The sequence below is a fragment of the Artemia sp. Qi Xiang Cuo genome, chromosome 6 (genome assembly GCF_049724085.1).
Source record: "Artemia sp. Qi Xiang Cuo chromosome 6, ASM4972408v1, whole genome shotgun sequence".
Taxonomy (NCBI): domain Eukaryota; kingdom Metazoa; phylum Arthropoda; class Branchiopoda; order Anostraca; family Artemiidae; genus Artemia; species Artemia sp. Qi Xiang Cuo.
The window spans coordinates 52,887,051-52,914,334 of NC_142799.1; the positions used below are offsets into that span (position 1 = coordinate 52,887,051).

A 27,284-nucleotide genomic window follows, 5' to 3' on the forward strand; every position below is an offset into this window, starting at 1 on the left:
ATTACATGTAGCAAGGATCCTTTTAAACAAAAAGGCAAAATATGACTCTTCGATGTATTCATTATAATAATATAAAATATTTGAAACTTATACAAAAGGGATTCAGTTGCATGACGGTTGAGTTAAAGGCTTTTGGACACTTTTTTACGTTGAAGAACACAGGGACACTATTGAGCCAAAAAAGGCAAAAAAAAAAAAACAAACAAAACATGTATACCGCGTCAGTTGAACGATGGTCAAATTTCATTGAGAATTATAATGAAGAGGCTCACTGTTTAGGCTAAAGTTTGTCTATTGCTTTCAAAAGATCTATTTATTCTAATTAAGCGACATTTTCGATACAGGGGTAATTTTTAAATAATTGTAAAAAAATTTCAACTGTTTTTGGTAATTTTCAATACTTGTTAATTTTTTTTTTATGGTCTAGTGAGGGTTGGGGGGAGGGAGTTTACGGGTAGGATATCAACATGGCGGACATTTGCCTGTGGGACCAGACAATCTCTCTGGAGGGGATGTCAGATTTACCAGCACTATTGAAAAACGATAAGACAATAGATTTTAAACTAAAATTTAAACTATAAACTAGTTTAGATCAATAAATCTTTCAGTTGAAAGTTTTTCAACTGAAAGTAAGGAGCAACTTTAAAACTTAAAAAGAACAGAAATTATTTAGTATATGAGGGGGGTCGCCCCTGTGTCCATACCTCACTCTTTAGGCTAAAGTTTGTTTATTGCTTTCAAAAGAGCTATTTATTCTAATTAAGAGACCTTTTTGATTCAGGGGTCATTTTTAAAGAATTGGAACAAAATTTGAACTTAGCGTGAAAGGCGAGGTGTTGAGGAGGGAACCCCCCTCATATACGTTATAATTTTGGTTCATTTTAAGTTTTAGTGTTTCTCCTTACTTTCAGTTGAAAAAAATTTGTTTTTTTATTTAATTATTAACAAGCGTTTGAACGATTGTCAAATTTCATTGAGAATTATAATGAAGTACACACAATACGGAAATTTCATTCAAGAAAGCATAAAAAATATTTGTAAGTAAGTAACAAGCTCTTTATTGATTTCACCTCTTGAATATACAGTACAGATACTACATTCAAGAAACGTGATTAAACACGTTTTGAAACTACATGCTATTTGTATGCCTTTCCTTGGCACCTTTCCAAACGAGCGGGGATTCCCCACTGGTTCCTACACATTACAAAAAGTGAGCAGTACGAAAACTCCACGTTTTCAACCAGACTGGTTTTTTTTTTAGGGACCAATCAGGAGAGATATGCAAAGTCGACATAGCTTTATTTCATTTTTTTAAGGTTCATTTAGACGAGCTTACGTGCGCGCACGTACACAATCCAAATTTTTAGAAAGCCATTTTGTTCAGCATAGTCGAAATATCTAATAACTATGTCAGACATGTGTGTGTGTGTGTGTGTGTGTGTGTGTGTGTGTGTGTGTGTGTGTGTGTTTGTGTGTGTGTGTGTGTGTGTGTGTGTGTGTGTGTGTGTGTGTGTGTGTGTGTGTGTGTGTGTGTGTGTGTGTGTGTGTGTGTGTGTGTGTGTGTGTGTGTGTGTGTGTGTGTGTGTGTGTGTGTGTGTGTGTGTGTGTGTGTGTGTGTGTGTGTGTGTGTGTGTGTGTGTGTGTGTGTGTGTGTGTGTGTGTGTGTGTGTGTGTGTGTGTTGTGTGTGTGTGTGTGTGTGTGTGTGTGTGTGTGTGTGTGTGTGTGTGTGTGTGTGTGTGTGTGTGTGTGTGTGTGTGTGTGTGTGTGTGTGTGTGTGTGTGTGTGTGTGTGTGTGTGTGTGTGTGTGTAAGCCGTTACCAAAGCCTAAAAGTAAAGTACAAATTAAAAGCAGTCAAAACAAAGAAGAAAATAAAGCCATTTGGTTTTGATTTTGGAAAATGTCCAAAAAGTGTCCTTTTTTTTCAAAAAGTTGCCTTTTTTGACTCAATAGTGTCCCTGTGTCCTTCAAAGTAAAAAAGTATCCAAAAGCCACTAAAAGTGTCCATTTGGCATCCCAGCTAATTGGTTTTTTCCAAATTATGACAAGTATTCATATGAAAGAAAATTAAATTGGGAAGACATAGGGGATTTGCTCGTTTTGAGTTTGCTTCGATTATTTCCTACAAGTTAAGTTAGAATGAAAATATTCGCAAGTTTTTTTTTTTTTATTTATTTATTTAATTATGTAAAAGATCAAAAGTCTGTCTCATCCTTAACCCCATTACTCTTTATTGTGAAGTTTAAGTTAGAATGAAAATCGAGAATTTAGCATATTTCAAGTTTAAAATGAAAAGTATTCATATGAAAGAAAATTAAATTGGGAAGACATAGGGGATTTGCTCGTTTTGAGTTTGCTTCGATTATTTCCTACAAGTTAAGTTAGAATGAAAATATTCGCAAGTTTTTTTTTATTTATTTATTTATTTAATTATGTAAAAGATCAAAAGCCTGTCTCATCCTTAACTCCTTACTCTTTATTGTGAAGTTGACTTTTTTCCAAATTTTTTAAAGAAAATTGGGGGTCCCGCCCTTATATACAAAGTAGCTTCAATCTGTTATGAGTTTTAAACTTGCTCCTTACTTTAGTTGAAAAATCTTTTATATTTGTTTAATTACATTTCATGAGACTGTAAAGAATTTTGAATGCAATATTTTTTGCCAATGCAGAAAAAAGATCAATATTTCAATGATCTCTGTTTCCATTTCAGGAAATAAAAAATGACAGAAAGAGTGTGTAAGCCGTTACCAAAGCCTAAGAGTAAAGTACAAATTAAAAGCAGTCAAAAAAAAGAAGAAAATAAAGCCATTTGGTTTTAATTTTGGAAAGTGTCCAAAAAAGTGTCTTTTTTTTCAAAAAGTTGCCTTTTTTGACTCAATAGTGTCCCTGTGTCCTTCAAAGTAAAAAAGTGTCCAAAAGCCACTAAAAGTGTCCATTTTGCATCCCAGCTAATTGTTTTTTTCCAAATTATGACAAGTATTCATATGAAAGAAAATTAAATTGGGAAGACATAGGGGATTTGCTCGTTTTGAGTGCTTCGATTATTTCCTACAAGTTAAGTTAGAATGAAAATATTCGCAAGTTTTTTTTTATTTATTTATTTATTTAATTATGTAAAAGATCAAAAGTCTGTCTCATCCTTAACCCCATTACTCTTTATTTTGAAGTTTAAGTTAGAATGAAAATCAAGAATTTAGCATATTTTAAGTTTAAAATGAAAAGTATTCATTAGAAAGAAAATTAAATTGGGAAGACATAGGGGATTTGCTCGTTTTGAGTTTGCTTCGATTATTTCCTACAAGTTAAGTTAGAATGAAAATATTCGTAAGTTTTTTTTTTATTTATTTATTTATTTAATTATGTAAAAGATCAAAAGTCTGTCTCATCCTTAAATCCTTACTCTTTATTGTGAGGTTGACTTTTTTCCAATTTTTTTTAACGAAATTGGGGGTCTTACTCTTATAAACAAAGTAGCTTCAATCTATTATGAGTTTTAAACTTGATCCTTACTTTAGTTGAAAAATCTTTTATATTTGTTTAATTACATTTCATGAGACTGTAAAGAATTTTGAATGCAATATTTTTTGCCAATGCAGAAAAAAGATCAATATTTCAATGATCTGTTTCCATTTCAGGAAATAAAAAATGACAGAAAGAGTGTGTAAGCCGTTACCAAAGCCTAAAAGTAAAGTACAAATTAAAAGCAGTCAAAAAAAAGAAGAAAATAAAGCCATTTGGTTTTGATTTTGGAAAATGTCCAAAAAGTGTTCTTTTTTTCAAAAAGTTGCCTTTTTTGACTCAATAGTGTCCCCGTGTCCTTCAAAGTAAAAAAAGTATCCAAAAGCCACTAAAAGTGTCCATTTGGCATCCCAGCTAATTTGTTTTTTCCAAATTATGACAAGTATTCATATGAAAGAAAATTAAATTGGGAAGACATAGGTGATTTGCTCGTTTTTAGTTTTCTTCGATTATTTCCTACAAGTTAAGTTAGAATGAAAATATTCGCAAGTTTTTTTTTATTTATTTATTTATTTAATTATGTAAAAGATCAAAAGTCTGTCTCATCCTTAACCCCATTACTCTTTATTGTGAAGTTTAAGTTATAATTAAAATCAAGAATTTATCATATTTTAATATTAAAATGAAAAGTATTCATATGAAAGAAAATTAAATTGGGAAGACATAGGGGATTTTGCTCGTTTTGAGTTTGCTTCAATTATTTCCTACAAGTTAAGTTAGAATGAAAATATTCGCAAGTTTTTTTTTATTTATTTATTTATTTAATTATGTAAAAGATCAAAAGTCTGTCTCATCCTTAACTCCTTACTCTTTATTGTGAAGTTGGCTTTTTTCCAAATTTTTTAAAGAAAATTGGGTGTCCCTCCCTTATATACAAAGTAGCTTCAATCTGTTATGAGTTTTAAACTTGCTCCTTACTTTAGTTGAAAAATCTTTTATATTTGTTTAATTACATTTCATGAGACTGTAAAGAATTTTGAATGCAATATTTTTTGCCAATGCAGAAAAAAGATCAATATTTCAATGATCTCTGTTTCCATTTCAGGAAATAAAAAAATGACAGAAAGATGTTTCATTAGCATCTCTGAAATAACTGGAATTCGGAGACAATTGAAGTCCTCTACAATAGTGATAAACAAACTAACAGAAAGTGAGTTAAAGTCCTATGCTCTGCTGGCATCAGGATCTTTACATCCTCGTTATGACGAAGTGGACTTTTATTCCAAGTGTGAAATAAGCGAACCAAAGAAGGAAATTCCACTTGATATGAAAGATGAAGCACTTATAGGAAAAGTAGAAAAGAAAACCCGGGAAACCCAGCAAAAGCTGAAAAGAAAACTTAGAAACTCTGAGGCTATGGAAACGAAGTGGTCGGTTGAAAAAGGAAAGATAGATGCTAATGAAGAAGACAGAAGCCCTGTAAAGAACCTGAGGCTAAAAATAAGTTCCAGAAGCAATACATCTTCAATGGCACATTCTAAAAAACCGTATTCTAATATCGGATAAACCTCTCGAGACAGAAATCTTGCCTGATAATTCTACTTGTATAAGTGAAGTAGATTTATCTAATATTTGTTCAATTAAAGTTTAACATGAAGGGGAAATTATATTTTTTATATACTCAAAAATATCGTAGGAATTTGACAGTGAGAAATGGGTTGACTATGTTTACTTTTTAAGTTTCTTTTGGAAGAGATTAAACTTTGTTAAGATTATTTGCTTATGATTTCTTTTTTCAATTTGAAGTGTTTCTTTTAAAAGAATCTTTTCATAGGTGGCGTTGGGCGATACGACTCAATAGTAAGCGAAACTTCAAAAATGGAATTTTGATAACAATTGACAGGAATTGGGTTTTTATGCAGATTGCAATTATATAAATTTCATTACGTTTAATATCTAGCCACCAAATGCTCCAAGCCTCAGAAGAAAAAGGGGTTTTGAAAACAGGGAGCCCGATTTTCGAAAAAGGGTAGTTTCACCCGTGAGGCATTCTTAACCATCGCAATACCTTTACGCAAATACCTTTTCGCAAAAAATTCGCAAATCTCGTAAAATAAATAATTAATGACCCTTTTCAAAAACAATACTCTTTATATTAATTAAACCCATTAAACTAATCGTCAATTTAAAGAAAAAAAACACCTAATAATCAACTTACATATGAATGACCACGGGTTTAACCTAAAAAAAAAAAAAAACTTGTATATCATTAACTAGAAATATACGTCAGAAAAAATTGTCCTTAATAGGACCGGTATTAAATGACCCTGGTAACCCAATTACTTGAAAACTTACACACATATCCATGCCTCAGGCGTAGGTTTGCGTGTATATTTTCAAGTAATTGGGCGCTTACTACTTATGAAGGGCGTTGCCTCCTCCTAAGCACCTCACTCTTCAGGCTAAATTATTATTTATTACTTAAAAAATCTTCCTAATGGTCTCATTAAGTGACCCTTGTGTTTTAGGAGTCGTTATTAATGAATTGGGATAAAATCCAAACATTAGTGTAAAGAGCGTAATTATGAGGAGCGGAAATTATTCTGCATATGAAGGGTTGCCCTCTCCTCAATACCTTGTTCTTTACGCTATAGCTGCATTGAAGAGGGGAAACCCCTTCATATACGGAATAATTTCTGTTTGGTTTGAATGTTAATGTTGCTCCTTACTTTCAGGTTAAAAATTTTATTTTATTTATTTAATTTCTGATCGTTTTTCAAATAATACCGGTAAATCTGCCTCACCCTCCATGAAATATATCCCCCCTACCTTCACAGGAAGCTCCTTCCTGGACATTTCATCCAACGTATAGCGTACCCCCTTCGTCAAATTCCTTTGAGACAGTTCCATCCTCGCTGAAAATCCACCCCCCCTTCCGCGTAAAATGTAGTAGTACAATTAAATTCCACTTTGTATACTTTCATTTGTAAAAAGACTTCAATTTCTAATCGGTTTCTCAATCACTCTAGAGATACCCCCTTCCGTTGAAATTTTCTCCGGAACCCAAAACACGCGGAAAATAACTCCCGGATAATTCCCACGGATAATCTCGCATGAAAAATTGAGTTGGCAAAAAGAATGTAAGACAATGGAAAAGAATTTCGTATAGGAATTTTGTTAAATTCCCCCAGTGAAAAATTTCCCTGAAAACTTCCCTCCCCACGGAAAATTATCCCCGTTGAAAATACCACCAGCAGAAAATTTGCCCCCCCCCCTCCTCACCCGAAAAATGTATGCATACTTCCCAATAACAAATACTATATGAAAATAATGCGCACATTTTATTACTTAAATAACTTTCCACAGGGGCTGTGGGAGGGGGGGGGGGTCATGATATCTCCAAAGGGCATAATTATTCGGCCTTTCAACTATGATGAACAAACTGATTATCTCAAAATTTTGATCTGACGATTTTGAGAAGAAAATGGGAAGGAGAGGGGGCCTTGTTGTCCTCCAATTTTTGGTTACTTAAAAAGAGAACTAGAATTTTATTTTCCATTCGAATGAGCCCTCCCCCGATGTTATAGCACCACTAGGTCTATACGATCACCCCTGGAAAAAAAAACAACAACAAATAAACACGCATCTGATCTTTTTTCTGGCAAAAAATACAAAATTCCACATTTTGCAGATAGGTGCTTGAAACCTCTGCACTAGGGGTTCTCTGATACGCCGAATCTGATGGTGTGATTTTCATCAAGTTTCTGTGAGTTTAGGGGTGTTTCCCCCTTTTTTGAAAATAAGGCAAATCAATCTTCTCTGGCTCGTAACCTTTGATGGGTAAGACTAAACTTAATGAAACTTATATATTTGACATCAGCATAAACGTCCAATTCTTTTGATATATCTATTGGTATCAAAATTCCGTTCTTTAGATTTTCGGTTACTATTGGGCCGGGTCGCTTCTTACTTACAGTTCGTTACCACGAACTGTTTGAAAAGGGATTTGTTCAAAATGAAAACAAATGAAAACTATTTCTCAATGAGTAGGGACGGTTGAAGGGGGAATATCTTCTGTAAGTGCCGGTTCGAGGTTCCTATAATGTTTATTTTTTATCTATTTACAAGAATATAATTGTTTTTATCTTTTTAATATATATATATATATATATATATATATATATATATATATATATATATATATATATATATATATATATATATATATATATATATATATATATATATATATATAAAAAGATAAAAACAATTATATTCTTGTAACAATTATATATATATATATATATATATATATATATATATATATATATATATATATATATATATATATATATATATAGTAAGTAAGTAAGTAAATTTATTGCTCGAAATTTCAAATGGAATTAAAACGGAGTACAACAAAGAAAAAAGAAAAAAAACTAGGGAACATCGCCAAACATATTTGATGTACATTAGCAAAACTACTGGCACAGGATGGCTAGCAACGGGTTCGCTCTTCCCTTAGCGTTTAAATTCTCGGCGACACGGTTAACACAGACTGTTGATCCGAGTACACCATAATTACGCATAATATAGGAGTTACTCGTTCAGGGTGGAAGTTTCAGAAGGAACTTCGCGAATCGAAAAAACAGAACTCATACTTCTGCACACTGAGCGGACGACAGGTATTTCCAAAAAGGTGCTATATACAGTACATGTGGAAGGGCAATGGCATCATACAGCGACGCAAGATATTTACGGCAGCACCGATGTCTGTTACCAATAATTGACCCATACATAATATATATATATATATATATATATATATATATATATATATATATATATATATATATATATATATATATATATTATTACATTATCCTCCACTTCTCGTATTTTCATTTAACCTTCGGCATAGTTGTGTGTGCCCCAAAATATTTCTTCCAAGAAATTCATTATGTTAGGAAAAATCCCATAAATTAAAGGATGTGCAAAGCTATATATATATATATATATATATATATATATATATATATATATATATATATATATATATATATATATATATATATATATATATATATATATATATATATATTGGGGACCGGTGGCTTCTCCGCCGGTTGCGGCTACGCGACAACCTTTTATATATTGATTCTCATTGTCACTTGTCTTCTAACCGAGACTGTTGTCCCAGTGAAGCAATAAGTTGAATTACATCATCCTCCACTTCTCGTATTTTCATGTAACCTTCGGCATAGTTGTGTGTGCCCCACAATATTTCTTCCAAGAAATTCATTATGTTAGGAAAAATCCCATTAATTAAAGGATGTGCAAAGCTTTCTTCAACAGCTTCATCGGGTCTAAAAAGTGCATTTTGGCCATATCAAGGTGGTTCAAAATCACGTTTGGGGGTTTGTGATGGATGCGCTGCTAAATTGATTTTGCGATAAATTTGTCCAGCTACTTTGAAACTGAAAACATAACGACTATTGATGGTTTGATTAACGCTTACGTTGAATGAAGCTAAAGTGAAGCATGAGTTATAGTTTCAGATTTGTTTGTGGAACTCTTTAGAGAGCAGGTGACGTCCTAAAAAAAAAAAAAAAAAAATTCCTTTGGAAACTGTGGAGGTAACAATGCAAATCAACCAAGCAAGCAGCAACCTCCAGATGAATCACCTTTGTTTGTGCTTTCATTTTTGACATGTTCGGATTTTCGCTGTCGCTTGTAATTCTCACTGCCACTTATCTTCAAAACATACATTTCTTCGTTCTCGCTGCCGCATATCTTCAAGCCACGTATTTTTTTTTTTTTCACTTTCATTTTGATTCGTTGTGATCCTCGTTATCGCATGTCTTGTAACCGCATATTTCTTTGTTCTTCACTTTCGTTTCTGACTCGTTGCAATTTTCGCTGCCACTTATCTTTTAACCACACATTTCTTTGTTCTTTACTTCTATGTTCTTTTTATAATGTTGCCTGAGCCATAGATACTAAAAACGACACGATCACTCCTGGGGGGATGTGTTCTTAAATATGAAGTCACTGACATGAGTATTTTTTTTCCGAATTAAGTTTCTTAACGAATTTCCTCAAAGTCTTGACCTATATAGATCTTTTTTAGGCCAGAAAATCCCACGATACCAATTTTCCCGAAAAAAATATGGAGCCGTTTTCCAGGAAAAATAAATAAATACACAATTATTGCTCGTTTAAAGAGATAGTATATATATATATATAAATATATATATATATATATATATATATATAAGATTCTAAAATAAATACCAGACTGTTCATGTCCTGCCTATATGTTTTTTTCTAAACTATTTTGAACCTTATGAAGTCTCAGGATTTTTTTGCTCTAAACAGAGGTTGAGTTGAAAGAGAGAGTCAGAGGGGAGTGAGAGGTTATTCATAAGACGATTATATTTATTTTTTCTTCTGTTGAAAAGGAAAATAAAAAACTCACCGCAAATATCATATCTCCATAGTATCCAAGCCTAAGATGCCTTTCTCTTATTATCTTTTTCATAGCTCTTAATTCTCTCAATACATTAATGTTTGGAACTAAAGCTCCTTTGACTTTGTATTCACTTTCCCTAAAAAATATAGTACAAGATTGTTATAAAGCATGGGCATGACGAAAAAAAAAAAAAAAATCCAATTTTTGCTTTTTATAAACAAAGATTCGTTCTTTCCTAGGTTGCTGCTACTGCCGAAACCTATATTTTTTTAAATAATTTGTTTGGATTTCTTTTCTATGATTTTTATTTTATTAATTCAAGGAATTCATTTATCTACATGTATAGAATTATGTGCATCTCTGTTTAACTATTTATCATCCCGTCTTTGTACTGATTTAACAGCTATACTATTTAGGCTGGAAACGTACCTTACTCGGACTAATATTGAAAGCATTAGAATGATTCTAAGCTATAGAAATCTCCCCCCCCCAAAAAAAAGTTAAAGAGAACAACTGTGAAAACATGACTTGGAATTACACATATAAACATAAAACAGCTCCTGGTAGCGAACTATAAGTAAAGAAAGACTCTTACTGCTATACTAGCCAAAAAAGGCCCGGTTAGTGGGTCTGAGACGAAAAACAGGGCTGGGTTCGATTCCCGCTCCCGCAAGGTTGGGAGACAGGCTTGCTACCTGTCACTGTAAAAAAAGACCCAGCAACTAAAACGTCAATAATAACCTGTCGACACCCTATGCACCATCAAAGACTGTGGAGGATTTTTTTTCTACTGGTACTACTAATAAGAACTCACGGCAGCACCAAGTCACATTAGAATAACACAGCGACGCATGCTCCGCTTCCATCCTAATCTATCTAAAGCTTCATTTGGGGACGTCCAGCTTTTAATTGGCTTCAAGAATGGCCAAAAAAGCACAATCTTTGGCAATATGTCATCCTTCGTCCATGAATCGCAACCAAGCCATCTTAACCTTTCTTGGCTTACAGCCCTAGAAAGTGGGATCGAACCACATTTTTTTGTGCAGGTTAGTGTTTGATATGCGTTCAGTCAAACGAGTACATAATACAATCCTTTTACAATTCACACCTACTAGATTAGAATAAACAATTTAAGGACCGAAACATTAATTTCGATTTTTTTTTCTTAGGTATTCAAAAAAAGATTTGGATTTTGAGACAATCCAGCAACCAATAATGACTACTACTAATACTGCTAGCAACTCGTAGCAGCACCAAGCCGCTTTAGTCTAACAGAGCTACGCAGCCTCCCCTCGCTGAAATTTTGTTCAGAGTTCCACTCTTTATTCCCTTCCGAGAATATACAATTTCATTTAAATCTTTACTCATGATCCCCTCCCCAAACCACACACCATTAGGGAAGCTCGTTCGTAAAACTGTTCACTTATTTCAATATAAGTATAAACAGTGGGATCAAATCAAATTTTTCGTAGAGTTTATTGTTCAATATACGATCATCCAAACAATTACCCCAAAATATTTTTAAACAATGCCTCTGGAAGAAATCTAGCATATCTTCTTTAATCTTCTTAGAGGCAATATTGCCGTTTTAGAGGCATACTTAAACACTTTTGTTGCCGTGGCGTTGTTTTTATGAAATAGCCTATATGGACAACTTAATGCTATTGCTAAAAGAAATGCAAGGAGCTAAACTGCGATCACCCAGAGCGTCTTATCCAGAACGATGAAAAAATCTTGAAGATGCTCACTGCTCTTAATATGACGATTTGAACACAAAGAACAGCCTAAATATTATTTTATTGGATTTTGACTTAAAACTAAGAAATAAAATATACCAAAATTAGACCCAATTATTTTGTGACTCTGAGGAATAAGGTTTCTTCTAAGATGGCGTTGGGTTTGCTGTAACTACAAATGGCGAGTGATGACAATCAAATTTATGACTTCATAGTCAGAATTGGATCGTGTCAATTAGTCTTATTTCTATTTCCACGAATATTTCTGTAAGTATTACAAATTTGCAGCGAATCTTCCGCTGTCTCAAGCAAACAGTGGCGTCATTTAGCGAAGGGGGCTGATTAGGGCTATAGCCCCCGCTTTTATGAAGAACCCCAAATCAATATAGATATTTATATTGATTAGAATTTAACTGTGAAAAATGTTGTGTAGGCAAAAATGTTTTCAATTGTTGTCAAAATATTTTCAAAAATGATCACAATGAAAGTGATACGAGTGAAAATAATAGATACTTCCAGAAAAACTTGGGTTTCGTATTCGTTTAATCAAATAGCTTTTGTAGCAAACAAAACTGAACGCTAAATTATGCTATTTTTACAATCATTTAAGAAAAATAAATCACTTATTTAAAAAAACTAACAAAATATGGTACGAAGGAATTTGCAAATCTGTTCGTTCGGCACTTGACGGGTTGTAGTCTGTTCTGATGCCTGGTGAGTTTGGGGGTCGGTGCAGTTGGAGGAAGAATTGAGCGATTTTTCTCGTTTGACATGAGTGATTTCCCGAATATCATTATCAAATCGTGTCTTCGGGCGAAAAAAGTGGGCAAGCTCATAACCACAAGGGTATGCTCGTAGCTCTCATACCTGGGTCCAAGAATTATTTTAGTAGCAAGTTTTTGAACGTCTTCTAGTTCCTCTGACATGTAGGCAGTGTTTTGTGCTTGGGGACCCCAGACAGGACAACAATATTTAAGGATTGGCATGATGTATGTCGTATAAGCCAGTAAGAGCTGACGATCTGAGAAACCCAGCCTTCGCATACTCGTTAAACTTTGGATTGAGTAGTGTCCTTTGCGTACGATATTGTCTACGTGCAGTTTAAACGAGCAATCGCTTGTAAAAGTCACGCCTAGTATTGTCGCGGACGAAACAGTTGGAAAGGGAATATCTGGTATTGTAATATCTCTTTTGAGCGGGTTGAAACGTTGAACTTTCGATTTCTGCTCGTTCAGTTGCAGGCTTTATATTTACGCTGGTTAACGAAGTCAGAAAAAAGTGTTGGTTCAAGCTGCTGTTTTGCTACTGCGTTTTCTACTATGTATTGGAGAAGCGAAGACAAGTCGTCAACGAACTTGAAACGCTCATCAAATTCTGCAAGGATTTTATTGGCAGCTAGTTTCGCTCCTTAGGGACAGCCACAAGTAAGTTCGGTCCACCCAGAGCGGATATCATCGGCAAATAACGGATATACCGATTGCCGTCACCCTCGTAGAAAACCTCTCACTAATAGCAGCAAGTTTTTTCCAGCTCCCATCTCTTTTAGATTTGTCAGTGCAATGAGGTGCTCTATAAGATCAAATGCTTTCCTGTAGTCTGCCAAAAGTAAATTGACAACACTGTTTGGGCTGTCCAGCCACTCAACTATCAAACGGTGCATCTGCACTAGCTATATTGCCGTGCTACTGCCTCGTATACAGCCATATTGGTAAGTGTCTATTGAGGGTGCAATCTGCTGTAATAGGGCACGGTGGATAAAACCCTTGGCCACTTTAGCCAAGTTGGGAGTTATGGATATAGGTCTCAGCTGGTTGCAGGACTTGGGTGCCTTTACTTTCGGAATGACCCGCACATAGGCAGCTTTCCACAATTTTGGGAACGATTGTTCTGAGAAACACTGATTTATGATTGATGCCATGGGTTTGGCTAGATAAGGTGAGTACTCTTTCAGTAGCTTCACAGGGAGTTCACCTGGGTATGTGGCACAGTTGTTATGTAGTCGTTCAATTTCACAGAAGACTGATATTTCGGACACTTCTACAATATCATTGGCACTATAACTGTTGATGATATTGCTCATCTGTTCGTCACTTATGGTGGGGTAAGAAGTGCAAATTTGTGTAAAAAAATTTGTTAACATCCGAGGCTCTGATTAAACTCCCGTCTATGTTGCTGATTTGTACTTCAGTCCCTTTCTGTTTGCCAATAAGCCTTTTTACCGCATCGTGCCACTTGTGGGAATCTGACTTGAGGAGTGGAGCTATTTTTTCCCGTATATACCTTTTCCTAGATACGCGGAGGGCTGAAACGACTTTGTATCTGAACTTGTTCCCCTCCGATAATCCTCCCACGGCATGGAGGTTGCATCGTTTTTGATCATTATTTTGAGCTCTGAGTTTAGCCACGGCTTATCTGTTTCACAGACCAAGCGCGTTTTGACAGGAAAGAATTCGCTTGCAGAGTCGAATATAGTGTCTCGACCTTTTCATCGATGTCAGTTATAGCACAGATTGAAGCAAAATCGAAGTTCGTAATCCATCTGACAAAGGCTTGAATGGAGCTTTCACTCAGTGGTCTGTACAGTATTCTAGTATTTTTTGGTTTAGGTATATGGTTTCTGTTATTTGAATTCCAGCATAAAGTGTTGTGATCAGATTTTGCAAGTGGTCCTAAGGAAAATGGCGGTTCATAGTACGCTTCGAGATTTGTCAGTATGAGGTCCAGTATGCTTCCACTTTCATGAGTGGGAACATCGAAAACTTATTTAAGGTCCAGCACATGTGAAATCCATTTTTTGTCGGTTAAGTTGGAGTCTCCTGCTATGATAAATGCTGAATTGTTTTACCGTTTCCGCAAACTGTCAACTTGATATTGCAGATACGTCACTAATTCTCGCCTATTACGCGCACCTTCTGGATATTATATTACTGCTATTATGATGCATGAGTAAGTCCTTGGTAGCCCCTCCGGATTGCACCAGAGCCAGATTGTCTCGTGGCACGAATCTGAGGGGATACCAAGTTTTTTGCATGGTAAGTCTTCGCGGCAATAGATTCCTACGCCACCTTCACGTCGGTTGTCCTCCCTATCACGTCTAGTATTAAAAAAGTTCAGATATCCTTTGATTGCACCCGTTTCGGTTGTCATATACCAGCATTCAGTAATTACTGCTAATGGTGCTAAGTTTATGCGTAAGACAAGTTCTAATTCATCAACCTTGTTGGTTAGGGACCGGGCGTTGCAAAGAATCAGGTTTGGAAGATGTCTTGGCATTCAGCGTTACAGGTTTTAGAAAGGGAGGGGAACTATTCGAGGGGAGGTGGCCCACAGGATTATCAGGAGAGTAAGGTCTCAGGGTTGGCATAGGTGCTGAATACCCTGTAGTTACTACACGTGTCAAATATCGGTTATTTCTTGACCTTTTGATTCTGTTGTTATTCCGAACTATGGATATCACTGGAATACAGTGGTCACCACCTTGAAGTACACAGCGCTCTCTACGTGCTTGGACTCTCCTGCCTGCCTGCCAGCTAGTTTCGTTCCTTGGGGACAGCCACAAGTAAGTTCGGTCCACCCAGAGCGGATAACATCGGCAAATAACGGATATACCGATTGCCGTCGCCCTCGTAGAAAACCTCTCACTAATAGCAGCAAGTTTTTTCCAGCTCCCATCTCTTTTAGATTTGTCTGTGCAATGAGGTGATCTATAAGGTCGAATCTGTAGTCTGCCAAAAGTAAATTGACAACACTGTTTGGGCTGTCCAGCCACTCAACTATCAAATGGTACATCTGCACTAGGTATATTGCCGTGCTATACAGCCATACAGCCTCGTATACAGCCATATTGGTAAGTGTCTATTGAGGGTGCAATCTGCTGTAATAGGGCACGGTGGATAAGACCTTTGGCCGCTTTAGCCAAGTTGGGAGTTATGGATATAGGTCTCAGCTAATCGTAGGACTGGGGCGCCTTTACTTTCAGAATGACCTGCACATAGGCAGCTTTCCACAATTATGGGAACAATTGTTCTGAGAAACCCTGGTTTATGATTGATGCCATGGTTTTGGCTTGAAAAGGAGAGTACTCTTTCAGTAGCTTCACAGGGAGTTCACGGATATGTGGCACAGTTGTTATATAGACATTTGATTTCACAGAAGACTGATATTTCGGACACTTCTACAATATCATCGGCACTACAACTGTTGATGATATTGCTCATCTCTTCGTCACTTATGGTGGGGTAAGAAGTGCAAATTTGTGTAAAAAAACTCGTTAACATCCGAGGCTCTGATTAAACTCCCGTCTATGTTGCTGATTTGTACTTCAGTCCCTTTTTGTTTGCCAATAAGCCTTTTTACCGCATCGTGCCACTTGTGGGAATCTGACTTGAGGAGTGGAGCTATTTTTTCCCGTATATACCTTTTCCTAGATACGCGGAGGGCTGAAACGACTTTGTATCTGAACTTGTTCCCCTCCGATACTTCTCCCACGGCATGGAGGTTGCATCGTTTTTTGATCATTATTTTGAGCTCTGAGTTTAGCCACGGCTTATCTGTTTCACAGACCAAGCGCGTTTTGACAGGAAAGAATTCGCTTGCAAAGTCGAATATAGTGTCTCGAACTTTTCATCGATGTCAGTTATAGCACAGAATATAGCAGTTATAGCAGCAAAATCCAAGTTCGTAATCCATCTGACAAAGGCTTGAATGGAGCTTTCACGCAGTGGTCTGTACAGCATTCTAGTCTTTTTTGGTTTAGGTATATGGTTTCTGTTCTTCGACTTCCAGCATAAAATGTTGTGATCAGATTTTGCAAGTGGTCCTACGGAAAATGGTGGTTCATAGTACGCTTCGAGATTTGTCAGTATGAGGTCCAGTATGCTTCCACTTTCATGAGTGGGAACATCGAAAACTTGTTTAAGGTCCAACACACGTGAAATCCATTTTTTGTCGGTTAAGCTGAAGTCTCCTGCTATGATAAATGCTGGATTGCTGTACTGTTTCCGAAAACTGTCAACTTGATATTGCAGATACGTCACTAATTCTCGCCTATTATGCGCTCCTTCTGGATAGTATATTGCTGCTATTATGATGCATGAGTAAGTCCTTGGTAGCCCCTCCGGATTGCACCAGAGCCAAATTGTCTCGTGGCACGAATCTGAGGGGATACCAAGTTGTTTGCATGGTAAGTCTTCGCGGCAATAGATTCCTACGCCACCTTCACGTCGGATGTCCTCCCTATCACGTCTAGTATTAAAAAAGTTCAGATATCCTTTGATTGCACCCGTTTCGGTTGTCATATCCCAGCATTCAGTAATTACTGCTAATGGTGCTAAGTTTATGCGCAAGACAAGTTCTAATTCATCAACCTTGTTGGTTAGGGACCGGGCGTTGCAAAGAATCAGGTTTGGAAGATATGTCTTGGCATTCAGCGTTACAGGTTTTAGAAAGGGAGGGGAACTATTCGAGGGGAGGTGGCCCACAGGATTATCAGGAGAGTAAGGTCTCAGGGTTGGCATAGGTGCTGAATACCCTGTAGTTACTACACGTGTCAAGTATAGGTTATTTCTTGGCCTTTTGATTCTGTTGTTATTCCGCTATGGATATCACCGGTATACAGTGGCCACCACCTTGAAGCACACAGCTCTCTCTACGTGCTTGAACTCTCCTGCCTGCACGCTTCCCATGCCATCTCCGCTTTCCTTTAAACTTTCGCTGAACTAATGCAACATTTTTGCTAGGTTTGTAAAGTTGGTATGCGATTAAATTATCGACGATAGATGGCGCCATTTGGTATGCGGCTGAATTTTCGACGATAGATGGTGCCAGCGGTCCAGAACTGAAACGTTTGCTTTTCAGAAAGCTTTTCGGGCTTTCATCGGATTCTTTTGCTGTCATTTTTATAAATAAACGTAACACTTTAGTCACTGCGTCACTGCATATAGTCACTTTATTAACGGTATTAAATACTTAAATGACTGATTGAATACTTTATTGACGGTAAAGCAAAAGAACAAATTCTTGGTTGCTTTGACATTGAGAAACTTGATGCAGAAAGTCTGTTAAAGTTCATAGACCATCAAGTACGAAAAATAGGGCTCATCTGGTCAGATTGTGTTGTCAGTCATATAATGAACCCGCTGGCAATATGCACTACCAACTTTGTCTTAATGTTCGGAAAGCCACTAGCTCGAGAAATCATTTACAAGATGAGCATACTGGTATGGATCAGTGAGCAAAGCACTGAATGGGTATGATTGTATCTTGATTGTTTTATCGATTAGCAAAGCTCATTTTATGTTAGAATATTGGCATGCATTTGCACCCTAGGCCCATGCATTTGCAACCATACTTCAGACATCGAACTTCACGACTGTCTGAAAGAGACATCAATAGCGTATTCTGATATATTGTTATGCAATCTTCATTACTGTGCCTATTTCAACTGCTGGTAATAGGAGATTTGTGTCAATACTAATCCTGATTAAAACCTATCTTAGATTGACAATGGGCAATCTGGTGCTGATGTTTAGTGAAAACGCTCTTGTGAAATCGTTGGATCTAGATGCTATGGTTGATATTTTGGGAAAGTGCAACTTTGTCAACTCCCAGTATACAATAAAACTGTAAATTACCTCCCAACACCAGTTCTATATTTGTTCATTTAGCACTTATTTTTTTTTTATTTACTTTTATTAGTTGATTTTGGAAAACCCAAGGCCTAGGATAGGGAATTTACAGTTTTACTGCAACACTAGGAGTTGACATGGTTTACTTTCCCTAAGTTATCAACCACAGTATCTATATCCAAGAGCAGCTCAGAGATATGGTTCTTAAACAGCTCCGTGAGCAGGCGACTGTGAGGGGGCCAAGAGAGGCTATCCAGGCCCCTCCCTTTCTTTCAGAATGAATTGAGGCCGGATTAAATCTCCCTTTGACCTTTGGATCATTCTAAAGAGCTGTGTGAGCTGGTATGATGCAGAAGAACTAAGAACTAATTATTGATGTATGAAAAAGTCTCAAAGATGATACTTACTTTCTCACCCGATTGGGCTTCCTCATAATGAAGACTTGTAGGACTAGTAATGTATACAACCTGAAAGAAGTGGTATAATAAAAAAGAGAAATCAAGCATAGCAGAATCAACAAAACTAAAAACAATCTTCACGGAATATATAATAACAGGTATCTATTTACAGATTTACCTATTATTCAAGTTTTCATTCAAATATCACAGGTGCAAAAAGATACCGACTTTTGGGAGCGGATAATTACTAGATAGCTTTTTTCAATGGAAGATGATAAAGACCTAAAAAGTAATGACTTAAGGGATGACATCTCAAGTCATATCCAGGAGAGGAAAATTTTCACTATACTAAAATATGTTTACAAAATAATGTTCGACACACTTAGTGGAAATTTTCCAACATAAAACTGGATATTAATATCCATTATATTAAGCACAAATCTGGATTAATATCCATTAAATACGTGTAGGTATTAAAATTCTAAATTGCAATATTAAACTCAGATTTACAGTCAACAATATCATAAGCCCATAAGTACCAACTTTCCTGATAATCTAACACTATTTATGAAATATTTACTTAATATATTCTGATTTTGGATTTCAATATTGCAATATTAGATTCAGGTTACAATAAAAAAGCTTAGGAACCCTTGAATACCAACTTTGGAAGAAATGAAATGCAACTGTTTATAGATGTTCTTAGTGTTTTTAGTTTAGACAGTTAACTACAACATGTAACTTTAAGTGATGAGCATCTAATCATTTTGGACCATTCTTTTCGTTATCCTTGAATAATCAACAGCTGAAAAGGTCCGATTTGGAGGGGACACGGGTCTAAGGTCCCACACTGGGGTCTCTAATCATACACACTGAAGTTCCTTACATGACTATCATTTTCACAAACTGTCACATGTCCGTCTTTAGTAAAATATATACTTAAACGCTTGAGGTTGAACTTCTATACTGCATTGTTTGCGTCATTATTTTTAGAATTCGTAATTAATTTATTGCAATTTAGGACTCCTAAACTGCAACATTAGCCTCAGATTTATAACCGGCAATCTCGGAAACGCTTACCAACTATGATGGAATCCAAATACCCTGAATGACAGCCATTTTTAAGTATGTACCTGACATCTTTTAATTCTGGATATATACATTTCAGATCAATAAACGCGTTTTTGTACAAACTATGGAGTTTGATTTCAAAGCAAGCCATAGACATCTGATTGCAACTGTAAAAGGCATAATTAGTTCAAACAAGATCAATGGCGGAAAGAGAAACGTATCAGGTGTTTGCAAAAATTTAACTGACATTTTGGTGTCAGCTCATCTGAAAACGCAAAATCGGATTTTAACAGCAAACTCAAAGCTCTCCTCTTTTAATGTCTTATACAAGTACTGTGAGAGGAGCAGATACTTTTCCAATTGTTTTTGAGCCCCTCGATGAAAAAAAGATCTCAAGACAAGTTTGAGTAGAAAGGATCAAACCATACTTACAAGAACCCCAAGTAGGGGTGCGGATTATAGAGGTAATATATTCAGCGTGAACAAGATGCTTTCTGGAAAAATGGGAAATTTATTTCAGAACTCTCCTCAATGAAGAAGGTTTAAAAGCTACCTCATTATTAAATGAAATAGCCAAAACACCAGCCTTGCGAGGTTTAAGCCAACTTCTGTAGTAAAGCGATTACGACACATGATTAATTATGATTTAAAGGACATTTCTTGTAAAGAGGACATAGAAACTACTCTGCTACTCTGTAATCCTCAACTAAGAAATCTAGTTGACAGAGGAGAGTATCTTCGAAAAGAAAAACTATCAAATGTTTTAATGATGTTAACCCCACAATCAGGACATTTGTGTTTATTGAAAAAGGTGTCAAAGTTGTAATCTAGCTGGCAATAAAAGTGATGAATGTGTAGGCCACTCAGTTTATTCGTATTACATGGTTGACCATTGCTATGATGCACGTAATTCTTCTAAAAAATATGTCATCCCAGGATCTCAGCTTCTAAGATCTTTTCAGAAATGAGATATACTTGATTGTGCCTGTTTTATCTGATAATGCATGCATATTGTTTAGCCTTGGGTATAGCAAAAATGAATTTCAATCTGGTCCAGTATTAAACAATACGACTTAAAAAAAAACATAACTAGAATATCTTTACTTGGTTCCTCTTGGAAGATATTGATGATGTTTATAATTTTTCAGTGAATTCCATTGATGAGATTGACTTTAGTATTTTACAACTACCAAACTAACTCACACAATATAGAGAATTTTCAACTCCTCTGCAAAACTGTTTCAGAAATAGACAATTTAATCATTAGTGGACATAGGCCTAGTATCTCAGTATCGTAAGACCAAATTGTAGCAAATCTGTAAGAACCTTCAGAAAAACAAGATAAGTTCTTAAATAAGCTACTACTACAACTACTACTAACAACTCACTGCAGCACCAAGACACCTGAGGCCACCACAGCTATTCAGGTTCATACTCCATCCCAGTCTTTTTAAATCCTTCCTCTTTACATCCACCCAAGAAGTTGCAATTTCCCTCAAATTCTTCCTTACAACCTCCTCCCACCCAATTCACGAATGACCCACTTCTCATTTGGCCCTAGATGGTTTGCCGAAAAGAACGATTTTTGGCAATCTGTCACCCTTCATCCGCAGAACGTGTCCTAGCCATCTTTCTCTTATTATAGCCCTACAAAGCAGGATTGAACCACATTTTCTGTACAGCTTATTGTCTGAAATATAGTCAGACGAGTACCCAAAACAATCTGCGGACAATTCCTCTGAAAAACATCTAATAAGCCCTCCTCTGTCTTTCAGAGAACCTACGTTTCAGAACCATACTGACCACTGTCATCACTGTAGCTCCCAATATCCTAATCTTGGTTGGCTGACTTACTTATGTTTCTATGCTTTCAAATTTTTTTCACCTGTGAAAAAACACCCTTAGATTTGGCTATTCTGCCTTTAACGTCTTCACTACATCCACCATCTTTACTAATAATACTACCCAGGTAAGTGAAGCAATCCACTTCATTGATCTTCTCAATACCAGACACCACCTCTTCACTTTCACTTATTCTGATTCTAAGCAACTTCGTCTTTTTAAATTTAACTTTCAAATCTATTTCTGGCACCCTGAGCTCTCAAAACATCCATCATCGATCAAGTCTAGGGGGAGTTTTACTTTCCCATTTGATACCATGCTCTCCTATAGCCACGTTCCTTAGGACATAGTTCATCAAAATGACCTAAATAAGTGGGAGTAGAACGTAACCCTGCTTAACTTTGCTAAATTTTCATGCCCAAAAGCACATATCCTACACCTTTATAAATTTTTTATCTGTCCACAGCTTGAGCATGTTGCCCAGTGTGGCATTTAGGTCCTCAGTGGATTAGTCTGATAGGATAGAAATTATCCAGAAGAGAGCCCTGAGAATCCTTTACGGTCAGGGTAAAGTACCTTACATTCTCCTCCTCAAGGATTTGCGCATTCTCACCCAGGCAGCCCTACGTCTAACTCTTTGTATTAATTTTAGGGAAATTCTGCGTCGCAAACAAAACTTTCAACGTATGCTTCCAGCCCTTCATTTTCCCCGAAATCATCGTTTACCTTAATCAAAAGCACAAAAAATCCTGATTGTAAATATTATTAATGCAAGAACTGAGCGTTACAGAAAGAGCTTTGTGCCAGCGTTCGTAAAACATCATGTTAATGTCTCATGTGTCTTGTTAATGTGTTAGTTTTTTTGTTTCAATTTTATTTGACAGGCCAGTTGGATTCATTGCTGTATGTTTTTTATAATGTGCTTATATTTTTACTAATGCCCTCACTTTTATTCCTTTTACTTATATTACTTACTTTTACTTACCTTTTACTTATGCACTTATGTTTGTGTACTTAAGTACTCATTTTTATTCATTGTACTCATTTTATTTGACAGGCCAGTTTGGTTCATTGCTGTAGGCTATGTTTTAATATTGCACTTATGTACTTATGTTCATTTTTTGTATACAATGTAGGCTAGCTGACTGAAGGCAACAAGCTTTGCAGTTTTTTATGTTGTGAGAGTTTACTTGATAATAAAGTACTATTGTATTCTATAGCTCCTGATTCAATTCAAAACAAGCTACTACCCTCATTTCCTACCTTAGTGTTTTAACGTTAAATAATTTTAACATATTTATCCTGCATGCCATACAAAGATAGCACCTTCACTAAAGCTCTTCTGTTGGCTAAATCAAACCCTTCCTAATAATCTGTAAAAAAAAGCTAAGTACTGAAGGGTTGTGATGACTCAGGCACTTCTCAATTATTAATCTAAAAGTGAACATTTGGTCAACTCATTATCTTCCCTTCTTGAAACCACACTGTTCATCTCTCAAACTTTATCTACAGCATCTCTAAGACTAAAATGTACCATCATGCTAAGTATGTGGTTCCTACAGATACTAAGCTAATATCTCTATAATTACCACACTCACTCTTATCACCTTTCTTATAAAGAGGTTTAATTAATTTGTTTTTTTAAATTGCTAGGTACTCCCTTTTTCAAAACTCATATAATATATTGAAGGTAATTATTTGGTTAAAAAGAAAAACTGTTTTCCTATGTTAGCAATTGAGATAAACGAGCACTTGAACAAGGATGAGTCCATCCATGCAATCACCTAGGACAAAACAGTATAACCAATCTATTAGCCAAGTAATCATGCCTAAAATCGAGCAAAGTTATCCTTAATAAATTTAAGTCGTTGTACAGCTATAAGCAAAAGCACCTTAACTTAGTTAGTTCCCTCAACTTAAAACAGATAGTAAAAATACCAACAACCAAAGGAAATTCTACCCTTTATTTGATTTGCACCAATATGCAGTCTTTCTATGTCCCACCTGTCCCTTTGCCTCCATTAGGAGGAAGCTACCATTTTTGTTTACTAATGAAGCCTCTCACCAGCTTTAATAATACTTTTTCTGTTACTGAGTTCTCTTATTGCCCTATTTCCTATGATGGCCTTTTCGAATTTGGATTACTAATGACAACTGACTGGCTCTCAAGGGGAAATATTACATTAATTTTAAAGTCTTCAACTTCCAAAACCAATTTAAGACAAAATACATAATGAGAAAAAAGTGAAAATATATCCTAATGACAAACCGTACATTACAAGTCAATTGAAAAAAAGCTAATAAGATTTAAAATTAATCTACTTAACAATGGCAAAACATCCGAAGCTAATTCCCTGCTTAAACATATAATAAAGAAAATATGTAAATCTACTTCTTCATTTTATTAATTTAAAAAAACTTTTTCCACAAAATAAATTTTTCAAAGAAAAGTAAAGAACTCCATTAAACAAAAAATGAGCAAAAATCAAATCAAATAATCTACCAAGCGTGAAACTACCACAAATCAGCATCGATAAATAAATGACACCCAAAACGAACAGAAATTACAATAAATAACCGAGTCAAACTCGAAAACGAGCGGAAATTAACATAAGTTGGGCTCAAAACCTCTATGCCTACTCAAGGCCAGAACAAAATTTGCCCTTTACTGAAAAAAATATAAATGTTTTAACTTTTATAACTTTAATAAATCAAATAATATTAACATTTTGATTACTAAATATCAGTATATGTATACTAAACTGACAATGCACATTCATTTGTATTTTTTTTTTTCAATAAAAACCTTATATGCCCCCAGGGCGTAACGTATAACCCTTGCCCTGAAGAATGTGGGGGGAGTGTCCTGCTCAAAGGTATAATTTCCTGAACTTTGAACTGCGTGGAACCAAATGGCTATCTCAAAATTTTTATTGGATATGTTTGGGGAAATGATGGGCGTGACAGGGGTTTTAGTTGCCTTCCAATCACTTTCGACTATTAAAAAGGGCACTAGCCATTTCAATTTCGATTTGACTGAGCGCTTTTTGAAGTTTCTACAACAATGTATTCTATAAAAACCTTATATGCCCCCAGGGCATAACTTACAACCCTTGCCCTGAGGGATGTGGGGGGGGGGGGGTTGTCATCCTTAAAGACCTAATTTCCAGAACTTACAACTACGTTGAATAAAATGGTTATCTAAAAATTTTGATTGAATGTGCTTGGGGAAAGGTGGGCATGAGCGGGGGTAAGTTGCCGTCCAATCCCTTTCAACTATTAAAAAGGGCACTAGCCCTTTGAATTTCCAATCGAATGAGCCTTTTTTGAAGTTTCTACAACAACGCCTTCTATAAAAACCTAATATGCCCTCAAGGGCATACACTTACAACCCTTGCCCTGAGGGCCATGGAGGAGTCTCAAAAACATAATTTCTATCTGGAAATCAACTATGCTAAACAAAATGGGTATCTCAAAATTTTGATTGGATGTGTTTCAGGAAATGGTGGGTGTGGAAGGGCTGTTAGTTGCCTTCCAATCACTTTCGACTATTAAAAGGGCACAAGCCATCCAATTTCCAATTGAATGAGCCCTTTTCAAAGTTTCTATGACAACTTCTTTGATACAAAGTGCCCTGCTCTAAAGGAAAAAAATAATAAATAACACATTGTGCCAACATTGTTCTTATATGCCCCCAGGGCATAACTTAAAACCCTTGCCCTGAGGGTTGTGGGGGAGTGTCCTCCTCAAAAATACATTTTCTATCTGGAAATCAACTTTGCTGAACAAAATAGCTATCTCAAAATTTTGATTGGATGTGTTTCGAGGAATGATGGGCGGGGGGGGGGTGCTAGTTGCCCTGTAATCCCTTTTGACTATTAAAAAGGGCACTAGCCACTCCACTTTCCAATCGAATGAGCCCTTTTCGAAGTTTCTACGACAACTCCTTCGATACGAAGTGCCCTGGTATGAAAAAAAATAAAATAAATAATACATTGTGCCAACATTGTTTTTTACTTAGGCAGTGCGATTGTGCTGCCTATGACAAATGTAAAGTCAAGAATTTATTTTCTACAAAGCCAAAAGAATGGTATAATAGAATAACAAATTTGTGGGAAAACACATAATAATATAGATTTCCATTTCCAAGAAGACCCCTCAGTTACAGCCAATGATCTGAACAAATTTCTTTCCTCCATAGTTCAGAGCATCCCTTCTCTTTTTACACTCCTTATGATTTGTGTTCTCTCAATTTCCCCGTTATTTTGCCCTCAGATGTGGAGACAAAAATTAAGAACATGAAAAAGTGTAATACTTGTCCACTAGACATCCCGATTGTACTAATTAAAGCCTTTGTTGACAATCTCTCAGAGCCTTTGTCCTTACTTTTTAATAAAATTACCTCTAATGGTAAACTCCCAAATTGTTGGAAATTAGGTTTTATTACTCACATAAAAAAGAAAGGTAACAAGTAAGATTTTGATGGTGTCCGTCCCATTACTCTTACTCCAGTTTTTTTCAAGTTATATGAAAGCTTTTTAGCTGAGTGGTTGAAAGTAAAGAAAATCCCAAATGATGACAAACGACAATTCGGAAACCTATGTTGTACATCTACCACCCACTATCTTGTTCACCTTATGGGCACAATATGTAACACACTCGAAAAACCCAATACCTGGCTCAATATTATTGCTGTAGACTTGCAAAAAGCTTTTGATTTAATTAACCACAATGCACTAGTAGACAAACTATCTAATGACTTTCAAGTTGACCCATATTTAATTAGAATAATTTCGTCTTTCCTCTCTAATAGAATGCAAGTTGTGAAATACCTGAATGTATATTTTGATCCCCTCCCAATTTATAATGGTGTTCCCCAGGGAGTCCTCTTAGGTCTAATTTTATTTCTTACAATGAAAAACAACCTGGGAGTCGGTTTCCCAGATAGATCGCAATTCGTTTATGATCTAACTGTCTTAGAGACATGTTCCAAAAAATTTAAAAAGTAACCCAATGGACATCTTGGAATCAATATCACCCAAAGCTGTATCTAATGATATGGAAGTCAACCCTTTAAAGTCAACTGTTCTTACTATTAATTTACTTAAATCCCCCCTTCTTTCTCCTGTCCAATCCCCCCCCCCCGAAATGTTACCATTATGAAGTTACTGGGTGTTACCATCTCAAGCAACTTAAAATGGGATTGCCATATTAATGACATCTTAAAATGTGGAAATGCTACATTTTCCCTCCTTAAAGAATTTAAATGCCCTAAATCACATTGTTTGAGAATTTGTCAGACAGAATAGAGGCAATACAAAAAAGGTACCTAAGAATTAGCTTCAATGTGGGTAAAGTACCTTATATTTCCCTTCTTTGGAGAGCTAATCTTGTCACCCTTAAGGAAAGGAGAGCAAAAATTTCCTTGCATTTTGCCAGCAATGCCCTTCATTAACCTTGAACAACTACCCTTTTCCCTGGTCAATACTCACCCCTTCGACCACGCCTCCAGTGTTCTGTTTAAACAAAATCCCCCTTCTTGCCCCAATAAGAGTTTGCACAGAAAGATATAGAAGAATTTTCCTCCCTTACATGGTTGACATTTTCAATCAGTTAATCTTTGCAGCCCCCCCCCTCACTCCCTTTTTAAGCTTATAATTTTTAGTTTTAATGTCCATTTT

The 27,284-nt window shown here is 35.9% G+C and overlaps 1 protein-coding gene across 1 annotated transcript in view; it reads right to left on the reverse strand.

Annotated features, from left to right (window-relative positions):
• LOC148951370 (uncharacterized) overlaps positions 1–27,284 on the reverse strand; it is a 53,642-nt gene that overhangs the window by 20,362 nt on the left and 5,996 nt on the right. The window contains exons 2-3 of the mRNA XM_089090268.1: positions 18,700–18,759; positions 9,937–10,066 (exon numbers count right to left, since the gene is read on the reverse strand). Coding sequence (XP_088946394.1) covers positions 9,937–10,066; positions 18,700–18,759 — 190 coding nt within the window. The remainder of the gene's footprint in view (positions 1–9,936; positions 10,067–18,699; positions 18,760–27,284) is intronic.